Here is a 21,112-nt window from a genome sequence, read left to right on the forward strand (position 1 = left end):
TAGTCAGCTAGGATAGGCTCCAGCTTGCCTGCGACCCTGTAGAAGGATAAAGCGGCTAGAGATAATGAGAGATGAGAAATTGGTTTATTTTCACTTTGGTTCGCAGACAATTTGGTTAACGACATGACACACAATGTTGTTTGACTGCCTGTTGAAAGTAGCACCAAAGACCTTACTTCATCAGTACCTAAAAGGAGTGATGCAGCAGCACTTTGGTCTTTGAATCTGTAAGACTCCAAAGCATTCAAATGTCAGCTTGTAGATTGCTGAGTCACTGCCATAACTCAGCTGCTCAGTGTCCTGAGAGCTCGACATTAGATTCCTCGAGAATGTGAAAATAAGCCCTTGTTAATTTGCTTTTAGGAGCCAACAGAGCAACCTAATTACCCCTAATATTTGAAATCACGAGGAAATTTTCTCCTATTAAACACCTTTGTAGCTGCACTAGTGATGTCACCCTGTGATGTCAGCGTGACTCACAACATAACTTCCCACAGGAACAACCAGAATACCATATCAACTAACACATTAACACCAGAATCACAAAGCACATCACAAATATTTCAACCTAAACATAAATGTTAATACGTTAACGCTTACAATTAATATGAAAACTTTAATGTGATTAATTTCATCTCATCTCATTATCTCTAGCCGCTTTATCCTTCTACAGGGTCGCAGGCAAGCTGGAGCCTATCCCAGCTGACTACGGGCGAAAGGCGGAGTACACCCTGGACAAGTCGCCAGGTCATCACAGGGCTGACACATAGACACAGACAACCATTCATACTCACATTCACACCTACGGTCAATTTAGAGTCACCAGTTAACCTAACCTGCATGTCTTTGGACTGTGGGGGAAACCGGAGCACCCGGAGGAAACCCACGCGGACACGGGGAGAACATGCAAACTCCGCACAGAAAGGCCCTCGCCGGCCCCGGGGCTCGAACCCAGGACCTTCTTGCTGTGAGGCGACAGCGCTAACCACTACACCACCGTGCCGCCCGTGATTAATTTACGTTAAAAAAAAAAAAATCATGTTACCAAGTTTTACCCCAACTTCCTCCCATAATTCCAACGCAGACTCTTTAGAGAGAGTAGAGTGTACTTTATTGTCCCCAGGGGGGAAATTTGTATTAGGCTTAAACAGTCACTGCAACACATACAACATTCATACGGTACATTAAGACAATACATGGAACACATAAAAACATAGACCTATACATAAAAAACATAAAACTATATCTATATTAAAAAAAAAAACTGTGTACTGCATAGCATGGCTGCTATCTGTCATTGAGCATTTTGATGGCAGTTGGTAGAAAAGAGTTTTTATATTTGTTCAGTCTGCAATGTGGTGTTCTAAAACGTCTCCCTGAGGGTAGCAGTAAATTCCTGGTACAATATATGGGTGGGGTCATCTAAAATCTTCAGTGCCTCCCTGAGCACTGACTTTTCATAGAGAGATTGCATATAACCTTGATCTGTATGACCAACAATTTTAAGTGCAGTTTTGACCAGACGCCCCAACTTTGCTTTCAACTGGACAGTCAGATTCCCATACCAGGTTTCCATGCCATACTGTATCACACTTTCTAAAACCATTTGAAAAAATAAAAACAGAAGCCTGCTACTAACACCATACAGTCTTAGTCGTCTTAAAAAATACATCCTCTGCTGGAGTTTAGTGCATAGACTGTCAATGTGAACATGCCATGTAGCTAAGTGAGCTGTCCATGAGTACACCCAGGTATTTACACAAATAACACGATGACTGAGTGTGTTGAACAGCAAATTTCATTTTAAAAAGCTTCCAGATGGACGTTTAGATAAAACCAAACTTGTTTGCACATATTGCAGTGATGAACTGTCTTTCCACTGAAGTACAACAAGTCTGAAATATCATATTCAGGCAAAGCACGTCTTTTGCCCCTTTTCCACCAAAGCAGTTCCGGGGCTGGTTCGGGGCCAGTGCTTAGTTTGGAACCGGGTTTTCTGTTTCCACTGACAAAGAACTGGCTCTGGGGCCAGAAAAACCGGTTCCAGGCTAGCACCAACTCTCTGCTGGGCCAGAGGAAAGAACCGCTTACGTCAGCGGGGGGGCGGAGTTGTTAAGACCGACAACAATAACAAGACCGCGAAAGATCGCCATTTTTAAGCGACGAGAAGCAGCAGCTGTACAAACACGAAGTCATCCATTATTATTATTATTATTATTATTATTATTATTATTGTTGTTGTTGCTGCTGCTGCTTCCACGTTGTTTTTGCTTCGATATTCGCGCCAAGGTTTATGCAAACATAGCGACGTAACTGACGTATACAGCGACGTAATGACGTGTCTTCTCTTAGCACCGCGAGCGATGGAAAAGCAAGCTGGTTCTCAGCTGGCTCGCAAGTTGAACGAGTTGTGAACCAGCACCAGCACTGGCCCCGAACCAGCCCTGGAACTGATTTGGTGGAAAAGGGGTATTTGCAGATGTTAGCAAAGATGCTAGCACTGAGACAGTATCTAACGTTAGCCGTGTTCATCAAACTACATTGCCAGAGTGCAGGCCTGTCAACAAAGTGACAACAGCTCACAGTGTTCCCCCCAAGTTTACTGGTTGGGGAGGGGGGTCTGGTTAAGGATGGTCACCTGCAGGAACCTTCCCTGCGGCTCCTGTTAAAGAGCATTTGGACCCGAACAGTTAAAGGAGTCATATTTAAGTCTTCACATTTATTTTACAATAATTAGAACAATTTTTACAACAGATTTTTTTTTCCGGACCTTAAAAGTGTGTGTGTGTGTGTGTGTGTGTGTGTGTGTGTGTGTGTGTGTGTGTGTGTGTGAGAACCTCCCCAATATAATGGTAGGGGGAAACACTGGCTAATTAACCAATGCAATTGCTAAATTGATTGCCACATACTGTCAGCCCATCAACATTAGTGAAGACCAGGGAAAATTCAAGAAATGTTCCAGGTGATTACCCAGATTCAAGGACCTGCCCAGAGAAGAGGCACTCAGGTGCCTGCCCGGAGAAGAGAGGGAAGAGGTGTGGCGAAAGCTGAGTGAGATGCTGAAGGACAAAGAACCCTCCAGAGAGGAAACAGAACCAGAGGCACCAAAGAAGAAGATGGCCCTCCTACTGACAGGCAATGGCTAAAGGTTAGAGAAGCAGCCTTGGACCCAAAGGGTCGCCGGTTCAATTCCTAGGACCAGCGGGATAAGTGTGAGTGGACTTGAGTGAATTAACAGCACTTTCCCCTGCCTCTGTATCATGGCTGAAGTTCACTTGAACAAGGCATCTAACTCCCAACTGCTCCCCAGGGCTGTAGTATAGCTGCCCACTGCTCTGGGTATGTACGTGTGCTCATTGCTCACTTGTGTGTGCATGCATATGTTCACTCCTTCAGGTGGGTGAAATGCAGAGGAGGAATTTCACTGTGGGGGCGGCACAGTGGTGTAGTGGTTAGCACCGTCGCCTCACAGCAAGAAGGTCCTGGGTTCGAACCCAGCGACTGGCGAGGGCCTTTCAGTGTGGAGTTTGCATGTTCTCCCCGTGTCTGCGTGGGTTTCCTCCGGGTGCACCAGTTTCCCCCACAGTCCAAAGACATGCAGGTTAAGTTAACTGGTGGCTCTAAATTGACCGTAGGTGTGAATGGTTGTTTGTCTCTGTGTCAGCCTTGTGATGACCTGGCGACTTGTCCAGGGTGTACCCCGCCTCTCACCCATAGTCAGCTGGGATAGGTTCCAGCTTGCCTGCAACCCTGTAGAACAGCATAAGTGGCTACAGATAATGGATGAATTGACTGAAGTCTTTATTTGTCACTTGCACACTCAAGCACAGTGAAATTCATTCTCTGCATTTAACCCATCTGAAGCAGTGAACACATGCACATACCCCAGAGCAGTGGACAGCCACACTACAGCGCCCAGGGGAGCAGTTAGGGGTTAGGTACCTTGCTCAAGGGCACTTCAGCCCAAGGCCGCCCCAAGTTAACCTAACTGCATGTTTTTGGACTGTGGGGGAAACCCACGGAGACATGGGGAGAACATGGAAACTCCACACAGAAAGGCCAGAACCCAGAACCTTCTTGCTGTGAGGCGACAGTGCTAACCATTACACCACCATGCTGCCCGATGGATGGATGGATGGATGACTGTACATGTGACAAATAAAAGCTTCTTAAATACTTCCTTTGTGTTGATTCAACATTTATGCTGACTGCACATTATACATCATTACGAATAATGAATATACATTTTTACAAGCCTCAGGCTTCCAAAGAAAACTCGATTAATTGTGATTAATTGCAGCAAAATTGTATCGCTAATCTAAACATACAGTGCTCAGCGTAAATGAGTGCACCCCCTTTGAAAAGTAACATTTTAAACAATATCTCAATGAACACAAACAATTTCCAAAATGTTGACAAGACAAAGTTTAATATAACATCTGTTTAACTTATAATATGAAAGTAAGGTAAATAATATAACTTAGATTACACATTTTTTCAGTTTTACTCAAATTAGGATGGTGCAAAAATGAGTACGCCCCACAACAAAAACTACTACATCTAGTACTTTGTATGGCCTCCATGATTTTTAATGACAGCACCAAGTTTTCTAGACATGGAATGAACAAGTTGGCGACATTTTGCAACATCAATCTTTTTCCATTCTTCAACAATGACCTCTTTTAGTGACTGGATGCTGGATGGAGAGTGATGCTCAACTTGTCTCTTCAGAATTCCCCGTAGGTGTTCGATTGGGTTCAGATCAGGAGACATACTTGGCCACTGAATCACTTTCACCCTGTTCTTCTTCAGAAATCCAACAGTGGCCTTAGATGTGCGTTTAGTCATGTTGGAAAAGCGCACGACGACCAAGGGCACGGAGTGATGGTAGCATCTTCTCTTTCAGTATAGAGCAATACATCTGTGAATTCATGATGCCATCAATGAAATGCAGCTCCCCGACACCAGCAGCACTCATGCAGCCCCACATAAGGACACTGCCACCACCATGTTTCACTGTAGGCACCATGCATTTTGCTTTGTATTCCTCACCTTTGCGACACCATACAGTTCTGAAGCCATCAGTTCCAAAAACATTTATCTTGGTCTCATCGCTCCAGAGTATAGAGTCCCAGTAGTCTTCATCTTTGTCAGCACGGGCCCTGGCAAACTCTAGGCGGGCTTTTTTGTGCCTGGGCTTTAGGAGAGGCTTCTTTCATGGACGGCATCCATACATGCCATTCCTCTGCAGCGTACGCCGTATTGTGTCACGGGAAATAGTCACCCCAGTTTGGCTTTCTACTTCTTTAGATAACTGCAGTGAACTTGCATGCTGATTTTCTTCAACCCTTCTCATCAGAAGACGCTCCTGTCAAGGTGTTAACTTCCGTGGACGACCTTAATGTCTCTGTGAGACGGTTGCAGTTCCATCTTTCTTACATTTTTGTACCACTTTTGCTACAGTATTCTAACTGATAAGTAAAGCTTTGCTTGTAGCCTTCACCTTTGTGGTGTAAAGAAATTATTTTCTTCGGGGAATTCTGAAGAGACAAGTTGAGCATCACTCTCCATCCAGCATCCAGTCACTAAAAGAGGTCATTGTTGAAGAATGTTGCCAACTTGTTCATTCCATGCCGAGAAGACTTGGTGCTGTCATTAAAAATCATGGAGGCCATACAAAGTACTAGATGTAGTAGTTTTTGTTGTGGGGTGTACTCATTTTTGCACCACCCTAATTTGAGTAAAACTGAAAAATGTGTAATCTGAGTTATATTATTAACCTTCAGGGTTTCCCATACATAGACCATTGTGTGGCGCAGCGCCACACAATGGATTCCTATTGCCACACAATCAGACTCGCGATTTTGGAAGAAAAAAAAAAAATTCCGTTGCATATCGTTCCGTTCATTCATAGTGCTCTTTCTTCTCGTTCACGCGCACACACCCACACACAGAGACCGAGAGAGACAGAGAGGCATGTACACATGCCTGCCGTTGCGCATATACCCGGACTGCAAATAGGCCTGTTAGGCTAATTAAAAATAACACAGCCTTCCCGATTCGCCTTCCGACCCCTTATTTTAAAAGGTAGCCTACGTCGTGCTCGTGATGAGCTTTATCATAGCCTTCTTGGCTTACAGGAAACGGACATCCCTGAGTCAGGCTACAAACCAATTTTGATGCATACAGTAGCAGCTTGACGCGAGGAACCAGCCTTATTGCATTATCCTGTTTATCCCACTTCAGCATTCATGCAAGTTATTAATAATGGCTTGACATTCACAATAAATAAGGATTTCCCACTCGCCTAAATATGTTATACTCGCGGGGATGCCTAGTTGATGCTATCTATTTTATTATTATTTTGTTGTTACATTATACTATTTATTTCATTTTAGTATTGGTTGAGGTAAGTGTTGAGTTCAATATTTAAAATAAAAACCTCCAGCTTGTTTTTTGCAATTTATTCCTTGAATGTCAACTAAAGAATGATTGAAAGATTGCCACCAAAAAGGCAAAAAACTAAGGTAAAAACTAAACTTTAACTTCAATTTTGGTGAGTAATTTTCATAAATTTAAAAGACAGGTTTTCCACCAACATCAAGCCCAGCAAACTAATGGCCTGCCCTGTAATGTAAAGTTGGGTCAAGGAATGAAACCAGGCAGGGTTCTGGTAAAAATTGTTTTAGCTGTCAATCAGGGTACGCAAGCTAAAAATCACATTTAACACTTATTATCTTCAATATCAAAAGGCTTGATTAAATAAACTTGGTTGTTTATTGTAGCCCTGTGATAGCTCTATTTACCATGCAAAAAAAATTTTGGTGATAACATTATTTTTGGTGAATGTATGGCAATATATGTCATATTTAGCAAAATTACTCGTGTCATTTAGAAAAAGTGCTTTTTTGACCACAGGTAGCTCCAAAAGGGATGCACTTAAATCATTCTTTATATCATAAAACAAATATTTGGTTCCATATCATTGGAAACATAGTTAAGTTTTAATGTTGAATGCCAGTAAGTTTTCAGACTATTTTGATCAAATTAGTATGTAATTGTGTCAAAAAAAATGTCCTCTCCGAGACAGCTAATTTTTCAATATAAAATAACATATCTAAAATAATTATTTTCATCCTAAAATGTGGTCAAGATATTGGGACATAAATATTAGAGACAACTAACACAAAGCTTACAGCCTTATATTTAAAAGCACTATGGAAGTAGTGGATTCTGAATTGTCAAAAAAAAAAGTCCTCTCCGAGAATCACTTCATTTGTTTCTCCCATCTTATAGCAGATTACACAAAACTACCATACACATGTCAAAAAATTACCTGAAATCTGTTCTTTAACTTGTCCTTCACTTAAAAACTGGTACAAGAACCAGTTTGAATCAATTTGAATTTTGGACCCTGATTGTAAAATAACCCTTAAAGAACTTAAAAGAATTTAGATTGAACTGAATAATCTCAAATGCTTCTTGTAGCTTTAAAATAGTCCCAGCAGGTGACTCTGAAGAAAAATACTGTATGTTTGAACACCGCCCGCTGTAAACATTTTGCATACACCCCAATGACCGACTCCACCGACCGCCACGACACCACCGCGCACGATTCCCTCATCGGCACAGTGGAGCACCACAAATTGCTACCTGGTCTGTGGGAAACACTGACCTTACTTTCACGTTATAAGTTAAACAGATGTTCAGGCATGAAAACGGGTCAGGGGTGAAAAAGGTGAGAAGGGTGCGCGAGTGGTGACGTGGGTTCTGGTGTTGTTTTATTTTGTTTGGGGGGTCCTCCCCCAGAATAAATATTATAGCCTCCTTACTAAGTATACTGTATTGACATTTGCACAAGGACATACAGTACAAATACAAATTCAAATACATGTAGTTATAGTGAAATTATGCCCTGGAAAAAAATGTGAATAACAGAACGAAGAAAGTGGAGAACACACAAGGAATAGTGATCATTTTTTCCTTTTATTTGCCTGGACCACCAGTGTCTCCATGGCCCATTTTCGCCGAGTTGCCACATGTTTCAGCCTTGCCCACTTCTTTCCTTCAGCAGTCTGTTTCTTGGCCTGCTGAGCACTGCAAGTTGCTTGAGAGCCATACTTGCTCTGCTGCTGCTGCTTTTCCTCCTTGTTCACCCTCTGCTGGTGTTTGTATGTGGCTGCTGCAGAGTTAATGTTCTTGCACAATGTTCTGTCCACTTCCCCAAACTTCACGTCCTCCCTTCTAAAGAGCTGCATAGCTGTCTTCCCCCTGGACATCAGCGTGTACTTGACCATCTGTATTGCATTAAATGTTTCCACATTCATGTTGTCACTCCTCTGATCAATTACATCGTTCATCAGACTAAATGAGGACTCGACTCTAGGTCCATGAAAGATGGAGAGGCAACACTTAGCCAGCGCACCCAGGGAGGGGCACTTGTCTGGTTTGTCGAAGACATGACCCCACCACTCCACGATGCTCTCTCCCTCCTTGAAGCTGGGGATGGTCAGGTCAACACTGAACCGCACAAGTTCCCTCTAGATATCCTGGTCTGCTGGCAAGAGGTGCCCCAGCATACCACTCAGCCTGCCAAGATATGGAAGTACCTGCAGCTTTCAGTTCTTTTTAAATCAAGGCTGAATACTTTCTTCTTTGCTGCTGTCTTTTATTAAATCAAATTTGAGACTTTTAATTTGATTACTTTCAGCACGGACAGCACTACAAAATGGCGTCTCCACTATACAGTGCCCTATATAGTTAGTAGCGAGCAATTTCGGACACAGGGATTGTCAAAAGATGTACGCGCCCTCTTTCGAATGCTGACGTAATCAAGCCGGAAGTTTTGTTTGTTTTGATAGCGATCAGGAAAGTTTGAAAAAAGTAGGAAATTCAGTACGATGACTCAATCCAGCTTCCAGCTTCTGGTGGTCTGGTCTGCACTCTGACTGATGTCTGCATGCTCTGGCCAGCAGGAGAAGAGGCGCGAAATGATGCTGCTTGCCCTTCGCAGCGAGATGTACTCGTCGCTATGGCGTCAATATCAAAGCAGGAGGAGGAGGCGCAAACCGACACGAACTCTCTATGGGTGCGAAGCGACCTCCTTGCCCTTTGGGTCAATATCAAAACCCCCCCCAATTTTTTTTTCTCATCGGAGCTACACGATTCACGTAGGTCACCCATTTTGGTTCCAAAACGGCGAATTTCGCCGAAAGGTGAGGGATTTTCATGTATGGATGTTATATTAAACTTTGTCTTGTCAACATTTTGGAAATTGTTTGTGTTCATTGAGATATTGTTTAAAATGTTACTTTTCAAAGAGGGTGCGCTCATTTACACTGAGCACTGTAATTAATGTGTTGCAGGGAGGAGTTTTCCTTTAAGTAAAATGAGTTACCCAATACAAAAGTTGACACATACGCACCATGTGTTATGACAAAAGATTTGTTCATTGTAAAGTAATGTGAATCAGTTACCCAGTAAAAATGAAAAGTTCCTCCGATCATGATGCATTTTTGTTTTTATGTTCCTTTTGGTAAGAAAACACACTGGGTGAAATATTTTGACAAAATTCAAAAGTTTAATGGTGGCACCAGGAGCTTCAAGTTATGGAAAAAGCTGCTATTTTATGACAAAATTTCGACCACTTTTCATGAAACATTATGGCACCTTATAGAGTATACCAAATATCTTAGATACACATTTTTAGTACATATTCTAAATACATAATCAAGCACAGTTTGAGTTTTAGCTGTTCATTGAATCATTGTTCAACTACTTTTAAACAATGCAAATGTATTATGAATCACATTAATGCTGCTCAATCCCTTGCAAAGGTTCTTAACATGATCTCTGGGTCACAAGAAATCAATAAATGGAGTCCAACATTGTGATTCAAACCTTACGCGGAAACATAAAATAAGCGTTTTTTGGCAAAAAATGAACCTCATGGTGCCACCATTAGACTTCTGAATATGGTCAAAAAATTTTACAGGATGTCTTTAGGGCGGCACGGTGGTGTCGTGGTTAGCGCTGTCGCCTCACAGCAAGAAGGTCCGGGTTCGAGCCCCGTGGCCGGCGAGGGCCTTTCTGTGCGGAGTTTGCATGTTCTCCCCATGGGTTTCCTCCGGGTGCTCCGGTTTCCCCCACAGTCCAAAGACATGCAGGTTAGGTTAACTGGTGACTCTAAATTGACCGTAGGTGTGAATGGTTGTCTGTGTCTATGTGTCAGCCCTGTGATGACCTGGCGACTTGTCCAGGGTGTACCCCGCCTTTCGCCCGTAGTCAGCTGGGATAGGCTCCAGCCTGCCTGCGACCCTGTAGGACAGGATAAAGCGGCTAGAGATAATGAGATGAGATGAGAGGATGTCTTTATTGGTGAAAAGGAACACCCAAACAAAAATGCATCAGATTTTATGAAAGTGAGAGCAACTGATGCACCCTATTGTAGAGCTAAAGACTCACTCCGTACTGGCTGGACTGGTTGCTGCTGTTCGTGCCGCACTGGGAGGAAGTGCCCATTCCGGGGTACGATGTGTTGGTGATCTGCTGCCACAGACGGCGGTACACATACTGCTGCACCAGAGGATACACCATAAAACTGGCAAACGCGTACACCGCCACCACCGGCTCCACCAAGTACAAACCCGTCATTCCAACAGACACTGTAGCTGGAAGGGAAACACAAATGCCATTACATCTAAAACCACTACGATCAAATCCTATAGCGGTGTGTTAACACGCTCAAATTCACTATGTTTGCACCTTTCAAAGACACTAGAGAAATGTTTACCTAAGAAGCCTGATGAAGTAAGCACAGACGATATCGCGCATTTGTGATAAATAAAAACCGGGCAGCTTAGGAAATTATAGTGGCGTGTGTTGACTGATATGAACGCTTCCTATTTTCGGTGCGTCCTCGTATCTGATTGGACAACGATCAGCCAATCACATTAATGGGCGGGTCGAATAGCTCCTTCGTGCCTGCAAAACAGTCAAGTGCTCGACTACAGTATCTCCACTCAGAAAATAAAGTACATTATTGTATCTTTACGCGTACAACAGTTTGTCACTGAGACAGTGTCCTCTAAGGTACTTATTTGTACCTTTTATATACTGCTTAGGAACATATATATACCTTTATGGTCCTACAAAGGTACACATAGTTACCCTAAGGTCCAAAAATGAGCCCTCGGGGGTACATTTTACCTTGAGGGAAAGAAATGGACTCCTACTGTACTCCTCTTTCTGACAGTGTATGAGCTCTGGAGGGATGAAAGAGTACTAGATAAAATGGCAATATTAAGTAAATCTCATCTCATTATCTCTAGCCGCTTTATCCTGTTCTACAGGGTCGCAGGCAAGCTGGAGCCTATCCCAGCTGACTACGGGCGAAAGGCGGGGTACACCCTGGACAAGTCGCCAGGTCATCACAGGGCTGACACATAGACACAGACAACCATTCACACTCTCATTCACACCTACGGTCAATTTAGAGTCACCAGTTAACCTAACCTGCATGTCTTTGGACTGTGGGGGAAACCGGAGCACCCGGAGGAAACCCACGCAGACACGGGGAGAACATGCAAACTCCGCACAGAAAGGCCCTCGCCGGCCACGGGGCTCGAACCCGGACCTTCTTGCTGTGAGGCGACAGCGCTAACCACCGTGCCGCCTTAAACGATGACCTGATATACAATACTGTGCAAAAGTATTAGGCACATGTAAAGAAATGCTAAAGACTCAAAGATTTTTTATTTTCATATTCACTATATATCCAGGACATGTAGGAGAATCGAAATGCCATTTCTCTCTCACCTTACTTGTAAAAACAGATAAAGATTGCAAAAAAAATTATATTAAGAAAAGCAATATATATATATATATATATATATATATATATATATATATATATATATATATATATATATATATATAGGGTGGCACAGTGGTGTAGTGGTTAGCGCTGTCGCCTCACAGCAAGAAGGTCCGGGTTCAAGCCCCGTGTCCGCGTGGGTTTCCTCCGGGTGCTCCGGTTTCCCCCACAGTCCAAAGACATGCAGGTTAGGCTAACTGGTGACTATAAATTGACCGTAGGTGTGAATGTGAGTGTGAATGGTTGTCTGTGTCTATGTGTCAGCCCTGTGATGACCTGGCAACTTGTCCAGGGTGTACCCCGCCTTTCGCCCATAGTCAGCTGGGATAGGCTCCAGCTTGCCTGCAACCCTGTAGAACAGGATAAAGCGGCTAGAGATAATGAGATGAGATGACTATAGATAATATAGAAGGGCAGCACGGTGGTGTAGTGGTTAGCACTGTCGCCTCACAGCAAGAAGGTCCTGGGTTCGAGCCCAGCAGCCAGTGAGGGCCTTTCTGTGTGGAGTTTGCATGTTCTCCCCGTGTCCGTGTGGGTTTCCTCCGGGTGCTCTAAATTGACCGTAGGTGTGAATGTGAGTGTGAATGGTTGTCTGTGTCTATGTGTCAGCCCTGCGATGACCTGGTGACTTGTCCAGGGTGTACCCCGCCTCTCGCCCGTAGTCAGCTGGGATAGGCTCCAGCTTGCCTGCGACCCTGTAGGACAGGATAAGTGGCTACAGATAATGGATGGATGGATACACTCTAAAATCAAACAATGTACAAAATAGCAGTAGTGCAAATATAGTACAATATCTGTAATGGAGAAGGTGCTAGAAGAGTAGCTTATGAGGTGTATATGAACAGTAGTGCAAATGAGCAATAGCAGCAGATACAGCAGTAATACATATGATTGTAGTGTGATGTGCAAACGGATGAGATAGAGTTTCTTGTGTGAATGAGTGTGTTACAGACCAGGGGTAGGGGGTAGGTAGTGGACAGAGTTCAGCATCCTGACAGCCTGGTGGATGAAGCTGTTTAGCAGTCTTGTGGAGTGGGCCCGGAGGCTCTGGTACCTTTTCCCTAAGTGCAGGAGGCTGAAGAGTGTGTGTGAAGGGTGGGAGGTGTCACCAGCGATGCTGATGGCTCTGCGGGTGAGACGGGAGTGACAGATGTCCGTAAGGGAGGGCTGAGGGGTACCAATGATCTTGCTGCCCGTGTTTACTATGCATTGCAGAGTCTTCCAGCAGGAGGCACTGCAGCATCCATACCACGCAGTGATGCAGCCAGCGTGGACACTGAAATAGACCAAAAATGGCCTCAAAAAATAATGAAATTAAATGTTGAAACATTAAAAAAATACTACAAACAGTAGTAATCCATAATAAATGAAACAAAGCCAATATTTGGTGTAAGATGACCCTTTGCTTTAAAAAAGAACTAGTCTCGGTTACGGGGCGGCACAATGGTGTAGTGGTTAGCACTGTCGCCTCACAGCAAGAAGGTTCTGGGTTCGAGCCCAGAAGCTGACAACAGCCTTTCTGTGCGGAGTTTGTATGTTCTCCCCATGTCTGCGTGGGTTTCCTCCGGGTGCTCCGGTTTACCTTACAGTCCAAAGACATGCAGGTTAGGTTAATTGGTGGCTCTAAATTGACTGTAGGTGTGAATGTGAGTGTGAATGGTTGTTTGTCTCTATGCGTCAGCCCTGCGATGACCTGGCGACTTGTCCAGGGTGTACCCCGCCTCTCGCCCATAGTCAGCTGGGATAGGCTCCAGCTTGCCTGAGACCCTGTAGAACAGGATAAGCAGCTACAGATAATGGATGGATGGATGGATGGATGGATGGATGGATGGATGGATGGATAGTCTCAGATAGAGTTAGTGCAGTTTTATAAGGAAATGAGCTGTAGGTTTTACTGAGCATCTTACAGAACCAGCCACAGGTCTTCTGGACACTGTCAGACTTGCTTCTTAATTTTGCAGCAAAACCCAGTAGCCTTCATTATGTTTTCTTTTTTTAGTTTGAAAAGTCATCTCTTATGTAATATGCTGCTCAGATACAAACTTTTTTTCTGTAATGTTTCATTTGTGCTGGAAAATGAATGTTTGGAACTCTAAAATGTTTTTGTACTGACTCGGTAACACAGAAGTCATAAAATAGAACTCTATAACAAAGTTTGTATGAAAAAAATAGGGTGCCTATGACTTTTGCACAGTACTGTATACATAATAATCGAGCATAATAAGAATGAATAACCTATTATTATATTAGTATAATATTCCAATTTTATATTATTGCATTCGCATTGTATTTTGTCATATTTTTTCTCATTCACAATGTAGTATTGTGAAAGAGAGGCAGTTTTTATTTAAACTGGTTTATTAGGCTAAATGAAAATGTAAATTGAAACATTTAAATTAATCTTACTGAATTGCACAAATGTTTTATGTAATTGTGCAGTAGTGATGTCCAAATGTTAAATGTAATTTACCTTTATTATGTATTTGCAGTCTGCTCAGTAAAGCTTTTGCAAAATATGCATTATTATAGACGCCATACTGGGAAGATGGCAAAACATCCGCTTAATGCAAAACTCAGTCTGATGTTTGATGCAAATCCTCTTGCGCCTGTGCTCATGTTTTAGTCAGATTAATTTGATATTATTTCCGGCTGCTGCATTTTCAATCCTCCATCTGTCAGGCAGTCCAACAGGGCGGGGTATCTTTCAGGCAGTTCATCAGGGTGGGGCATCTCTCAGTCAGTCCATTGGGGTGGGGCATCTCTCAGTCAGTCCATTGGGGTGGGGCATCTCTCAGTCAGTTCATCAGGGAGAGGCCAAAAAAATTGCTCACAGTGTGAAACAAAGAGTAAACCTGTAGCCGGTTTATTTTGCAGTCAATATTTATGCTAAAGAAAGATGCTGTAAGGCGCATTTGGTAATAAACAAACCAATGGGCTCAGGGATTATTTGTGTAATATTTTTTGCTGACCAATCATACAGGCATGTTTGTTTTTTTAAGAGGCAGTGGATCCACAAACCTTTTAAAACACTGATTAAACACAGGCTTATGATTAGCTTCTCTGCTGCTTAGCAACATGCTTAGCATGTTATAACATTGTTATAAAAATGTTATAACATTTTTGGTGCTGTTGCTAAGCATGTCAAGGATTGTTCACAAACCAGACAGACTTCTCGTCCTGGTTAATAATAATAATAATAATAATAATAATAATAATAATAATAATAATAAATGTCTATTTTTAAAGTGATAAATGTTTTTTGTCAAATCACAAGAATATTTTGTTTCTTTTGCTTCGTATTCAATTGTTTTCGTTTTTTCTTATTTCTTTATTTAACGTGCAGATGATGATGCTGTTTTCAGGGACACCTGTCCAGAGAGACATGAGCTAAAGCAGCTGCTGCCCCCTAGTGCACTGTGACGGTACTGCAAGAAGCGCTCGACAGCTCAAGCATTCAGGTGTGTTTACATTTTCGAAAAAAAAGTTATTCCGTATTTGTATATTCAAATACAGTATATCTAGTCGTCGTTACGGCAAACATGAACAAACTCTGTTGGAGCATAAAGAAATAGCATTTTCAGCATCTGGTTGTACAACCAATAATAAACAGATTTTGCATGTTAAAATAACATTTTTTCCTCTGATTATTTACATTTCAGCCTAGACTAATGCACATACTGTATGTTTTGAGGATTTTTCCTGTATTTGTCAGCTTTTCACGCTGCTGTTTGGAAAAACTCAGTAGCGTAAAGCTACTACTAATAATAAAATAATAATAATAATAATAATAATAATAATAATTATTATTATTATTATTATTATTATTATTATTATTATTATTATTATTATTATACTTTATTATTAAAAATAATAATTGATCCAAGGACCGTTGAGCCTGTTTCCATTGTAAAAATGGAAACAGGATCAACGGTCCTTGGATCAATTATTATTATTATTATTATTATTATTATTATTATTATTATTATAAGAGTCTCGCTAGGAGCAGTAGCCTAGCCTAACAATAAGCAATACTGGACAATGTGCAATATAAAGTGTAATATCTATCCTGCTGCCCCCCCCTTTTTTTCTTCCCCCTTCCTCTCTTCCCCATATCGTATTCTTTTTATATTTGTATAAGTAAATAATTTAATTTATCTAGAAGATTTTTCTCTATTTTCTATTCTATGTTTATCCTGTAATGATGCTGCTGGAATCTTAATTTCCCTGAGGGAACCCTCCCAAAGGGATCAATAAAGTTCTAATCTAATCTAATAGTTGTAATAGCTGCGCCTGCTGTGGGCGGAAATGACGTAATTTGAAGGTTTTTAAAGTGGGCGGGCTTATTTATTAAGATACTCCAGTTCACAAGACCCGACTCAAAGTGGGTTATTGCCTTTCTTTCTTTCTTTCTTTCTTTCTAACGGACAAATTTGTGATGTTTTTCCCATTAATTGTTCTCACCTACCTATGATTTTTCATTAAATCATAATTTAATAACCCTGCATTCATCTGGTCATCACTAGAATTAGTACTGTATAAATCATCTTAGCCACACTGCCTCATACACACACAGTTCAGATGTTGAAAAGAGGTTTCCTTGGAAACAATTAGAACAAATGACACGACTGGAGCATCAGTACTTGGGATTAAAAACCCAGCGGTTCATGTACGCGATTCGATTCTCAACGTTGAGCTGAAAGAGCCGATTCAAAGAGCCGATTCAAAGATCCTATTCGTTCATGAACGACCCCACGTCAGTTGTCACTAACCGGACACGATTTTGGACTGTGTTGACACATCAGTGACAGGTAGAAGCTGATCAGATATTTTATGTTTTAAATGCAATAACTATGAATCGCGAATGTGTTGTGAGTTGTGTCAGTGTGGATAATCAGGGCTGACGTTGTGAAAAAGCCTGATCTGTTGGTGTAAACCTTCGAGCTGATGCTTGATGTCTAGCTGAAGGGTTCAGTGTTGCGTTTGCAGGGCAGTTTACTGGCCTTCATTCTCAGATCGCTCACTGCTGAAGGATTTCTCTTTAATATTGGCGAGTTTTGCGGCAGATTCTAGTTAGCCTGATTCATTCGGTCAGCGGTGGTCCAACCGGAAGATAATATTAGCTAGCAAACTAAGCTCAGCATTTTTATTTTATTTATTTATTTTTGCCCCATTCAATGGCTGAGAAAAATAACGACAATAAAAAGCTTTTATTTTTGTTGTTTTGGGTGCAATGTCAGTCATTTAAAATGAACATTCAAGACCTTACACACGGCTAATATGCCCAAAAGTGGCTATGCTAAGCTAATCTCACTTCCTCGCCCGCTGCTTTCTGTATAGTTAGCCTGCTAGCTGTTTTTTAATTAAGGTTATTTACTCTCCTCTACTTACTACTGTCCTGCTCATACAGGCTGGGAACTAATTTACTCATTTTCTTGACTGTCTTTCTTGCTCCATGCTGTGAAATATGAATGTTTAGCACATTAGCATGCTCGCAAAAAGCTGCTGGAGAATATACATACATATTTAATTCAAGTTGTAATCATGTTGTGGATCAGAGCACAGACCCCACTGACAGCCATTTTTGGCTGATATGATCTGAATTTCAAACTGTTAGCGTTCTGCTGTCACGGTTTACACTACCCTTGTCTGATTTTTTAGTAATCTGATGACAGACTGAGAATTGGATCGTAAGGAAATTTCCATTCTATCAGGATGATTGGACTGAAAGGTTGTGTTTGTACACCTGCTGTCTGAGTCTCTGCCTGGGGAGCTGCAGTGGACATTAGGTCCAGTAAAGGGATACTGGATTAGTTTCAGCTTTATTGGGATTTCACAGAGTACCAGTACAACAAAATCTATTTTAACATAAGTCCAAGACTACTAAAGTGTAAGCAGATCAATAGAAAGGCAGGGTATGTTCAGTACACGGTCAGAAAAATGAGATGCTAAACTGTACCTTTGCTTATCACTGTGGTGCCTCAAGTACACATTTTTTAACTTGGAGATTTACCGAGAAAAGTGATATAAGGTAATATATATACAGTGGTGCTTGAAAGTTTGTGAACCCTTTAGAATTTTCTATATTTCTGCATAAATATGACCTAAAACAACATCAGATTTTCACACAAGTCCTAAAAGTAGATCAAGAGAATCCAGTTAATCAAATGAAACAAAAATATTATACTCGGTCATTTATTTATTGAGGAAAATGATCCAATATTACATATCTGTGAGTGGCAAAAGTATGTGAACCTCTAGGATTAGCAGTTAATTTGAAGGTGAAATTAGAGTCAGGTGTTTTCAATCAATGGGATGACAATCAGGTGTGAGTGGGCACCCTGTTTTATTTAAAGAACAGGGATCTATCAAAGTCTGATCTTCACAACACATGTTTGTGGAAGTGTATCATGGCACGAACAATGGAGATTTCTGAGGCCCTCAGAAAAAGTGTTTTTGATGCTCATCAGGCTGGAAAAGGTTACAAAACCATCTCTAAAGAGTTTGGACTCCACCAATCCGCAGTCAGACAGATTGTGTACAAATGGAGGAAATTCAAGACCATTATTACCCTCCCCAGGAGTGGTCGACCAACAAAGATCACTCCAAGAGCAAGGCGTGTAATAGTCGGCGAGGTCACAAAGGACCCCAGGTAACTTGTAAGCAACTGAAGGCCTCTGTCACATTGGTTAATGTTAATGTTCATGAGTCCACTATCAGGAGAACACTGAACAACAATGGTGTGCATGGCAGGGTTGCAAGGAGAAGGCCACTGCTCTCCAAAAAGAACATTGCTACTCGTCTGCAGTTTGCTAAAGATCATGTGGACAAGCCAGAAGGCTATTGGAAAAATGTTTTGTGGACTGATGAGACCAAAATAGAACTTTTTGGTTTAAATGAGAAGCGTTATGTTTGGAGAAAGGAAAACACTGCATTCCAGCATAAGAACCTTATCCCATCTGTGAAACATGGTGGTGGTAGTATCATGGTTTGGGCCTGTTTTGCTGCATCTGGGCCAGGATGGCTTGTCATCATTGATGGAACAATGAATTCTGAATTATACCAGCGAATTCTAAAGGAAAATGTCAGGACATCTGTCCATGAACTGAATCTCAAGAGAAGGTGGGTTATGCAGCAAGACAACGACCCTAAGCACACAAGTCGTTCTACCAAAGAATGGTTAAAGAAGAATAAAGTTAATGTTTTGGAATGGCCAAGTCAAAGTCCTGACCTTAATCCAATTGAAATGTTGTGGAAGGACCTGAAGTGAGCAGTTCATGTGAGGAAACCCACCAACATCCCAGAGTTGAAGCTGTTCTGTACGGAGGAATGGGCTAAAATTCCTCCAAGCCGGTGTGCAGGACTGATCTACAGTTAACGGAAACGTTTAGTTGCAGTTATTGCTGCACAAGTGGGTCACACCAGATACTGAAAGCAAAGGTTCACATACTTTTGCCACTCCCAGATATGTAATATTGGATCATTTTCCTCAATAAATAAATGACCAAGTATAATATTTTTTGTCTCATTTGTTTAACTGGGTTCTCTTTACTTTTAGGACTTGTGTGAAAATCTGATGTTGTTTTAGGTCATATTTATGCAGAAATATAGAAAATTCTAAAGGGTTCACAAACTTTCAAGCACCTGTGTGTGTGTGTGTGTGTGTGTGTGTGTATATATATATTTTAAATGTTTCCTGTAAAAAGATAATTACGGTCTAATTATATACATTAAATCTATTTTAAACATACACTTTCAGGTGAACAATACAGCACCAAGTGAAAGTGCAGTTTAGTACACTTATTTACCGAGAGAGGGTTTGTACGGTGTAAATATAGGAAACTGTACGCTTTACTGTACCGCGTATTCAGAAATGTGTCATGCGGTATAACCCTAACCCCTAACCTTTCTATCTCTTACCATTTTCATTTTGGCACAGGCTTCACCCCTCCCTATATAGTTCCAGCAGTATGCTAAAGTGTAAATGATCCTAAATATGAACAGTATTAAAAGTATACAATAGAATAATATCAATAAAATCGCAATATACAGTTAGGTCCATAAATGTTTGGACAGAGACAACATTTTTCTAATTTTGGTTCTGTACATTACCACAATGAATTTTGAACAAAACAATTCAGATGCAGTTGAAGTTCAGACTTTCAGCTTTAATTCAGTGGGTTGAACAAAATGATTGCATAAAAATGTGAGGAACTAAAGCATTTTTTAAACACAATCCCTTCATTTCAGGGGCTCAAAAGTAATTGGACAAATTAAATAATGGTAAATAAAATGTTCATTTCTAATACTTGGTTGAAAACCCTTTGTTGGCAATGACTGCCTGAAGTCTTGAACTCATGGACATCACCAGACGCTGCGTTTCCTCCTTTTTAATGCTCTGCCAGGCCTTTACTGCAGCGGTTTTCAGTTGCTGTTTGTTTGTGGGCCTTTCTGTCTGAAGTTTAGTCTTTAACAAGTGAAATGCATGCTCAATTGGGTTGAGATCAGGTGACTGACTTGGCCATTCAAGAATATTCCACTTCTTTGCTTTAATAAACTCCTGGGTTGCTTTGGCTTTATGTTTTGGGTCATTGTCCATCTGTATTATGAAACACCGACCAATCAGTTTGGCTGCATTTGGCTGGATTTGAGCACACAGTATGTCTCTGAATACCTCAGAATTCATCCGGCTGCTTCTGTCCTGTGTCACATCATCAATAAACACTAGTGACCCAGTGCCACTGGCAGCCATGCATGCCCAAGCCATCACACTGCCTCCGCCGTGTTTTACAGATGATGTGGTATGCTTTGGATCATGAGCTGTACCACGCCTTCGCCATACTTTTTTCTTTCCATCATTCTGGTAGAGGTTGATCTTGGTTTTGTCTGTCCAAAGAATGTTCTTCCAGAACTGTGCTGGCTTTTTTAGATGTTTTTTAGCAAAGCCCAATCTAGCCTTTTTATTCTTGAGGCTTATGAGTGGCTTGCACCGTGCAGTGAACCCTCTGTATTTACTTTCATGCAGTCTTCTCTTTATGGTAGATTTGGATATTGATACGCCTACCTCCTGGAGAGTGTTGTTCACTTGGTTGGCTGTTGTGAAGGGGTTTCTCTTCACCATGAAAATTATTCTGCGATCATCCACCACTGTTGTCCTCTGTGGGCGTCCAGGTCTTTTTGCATTGATGAGTTCACCAGCGCTTTCTTTCTTTCTCAGGATGTACCAAACTGTAGATTTTG

At 41.5% G+C, this 21,112-nt stretch overlaps 2 protein-coding genes across 4 annotated transcripts in view; one reads left to right on the top strand and one right to left on the bottom strand.

The window, feature by feature from the left end:
- The window catches only part of si:dkey-5g14.1 (lysosomal proton-coupled steroid conjugate and bile acid symporter SLC46A3), a 51,900-nt gene extending 41,014 nt beyond the window's left edge, over positions 1–10,886 (bottom strand). The window contains exons 1-2 of the mRNA XM_060908313.1: positions 10,793–10,886; positions 10,465–10,670 (exon numbers count right to left, since the gene is read on the bottom strand). Coding sequence (XP_060764296.1) covers positions 10,465–10,653 — 189 coding nt within the window. The 5' untranslated portion in view covers positions 10,654–10,670; positions 10,793–10,886. The remainder of the gene's footprint in view (positions 1–10,464; positions 10,671–10,792) is intronic.
- A 5,631-nt stretch (positions 10,887–16,517) lies between these two features.
- Positions 16,518–21,112, top strand: part of synj1 (synaptojanin 1) — an 85,172-nt gene continuing 80,577 nt past the window's right edge. Inside the window, exon 1 of one of the 3 annotated variants that reach the window (XM_060908954.1) lies at positions 16,518–16,683. The gene's annotated coding sequence lies outside the window, so the exon portion shown is untranslated. The remainder of the gene's footprint in view (positions 16,684–21,112) is intronic. The other 2 variants (XM_060908952.1, XM_060908953.1) reach the window with 2 other exon arrangements.

The sequence above is a fragment of the Neoarius graeffei genome, chromosome 25 (assembly GCF_027579695.1).
Source record: "Neoarius graeffei isolate fNeoGra1 chromosome 25, fNeoGra1.pri, whole genome shotgun sequence".
Classification (NCBI taxonomy): Eukaryota; Metazoa; Chordata; class Actinopteri; order Siluriformes; family Ariidae; genus Neoarius; species Neoarius graeffei.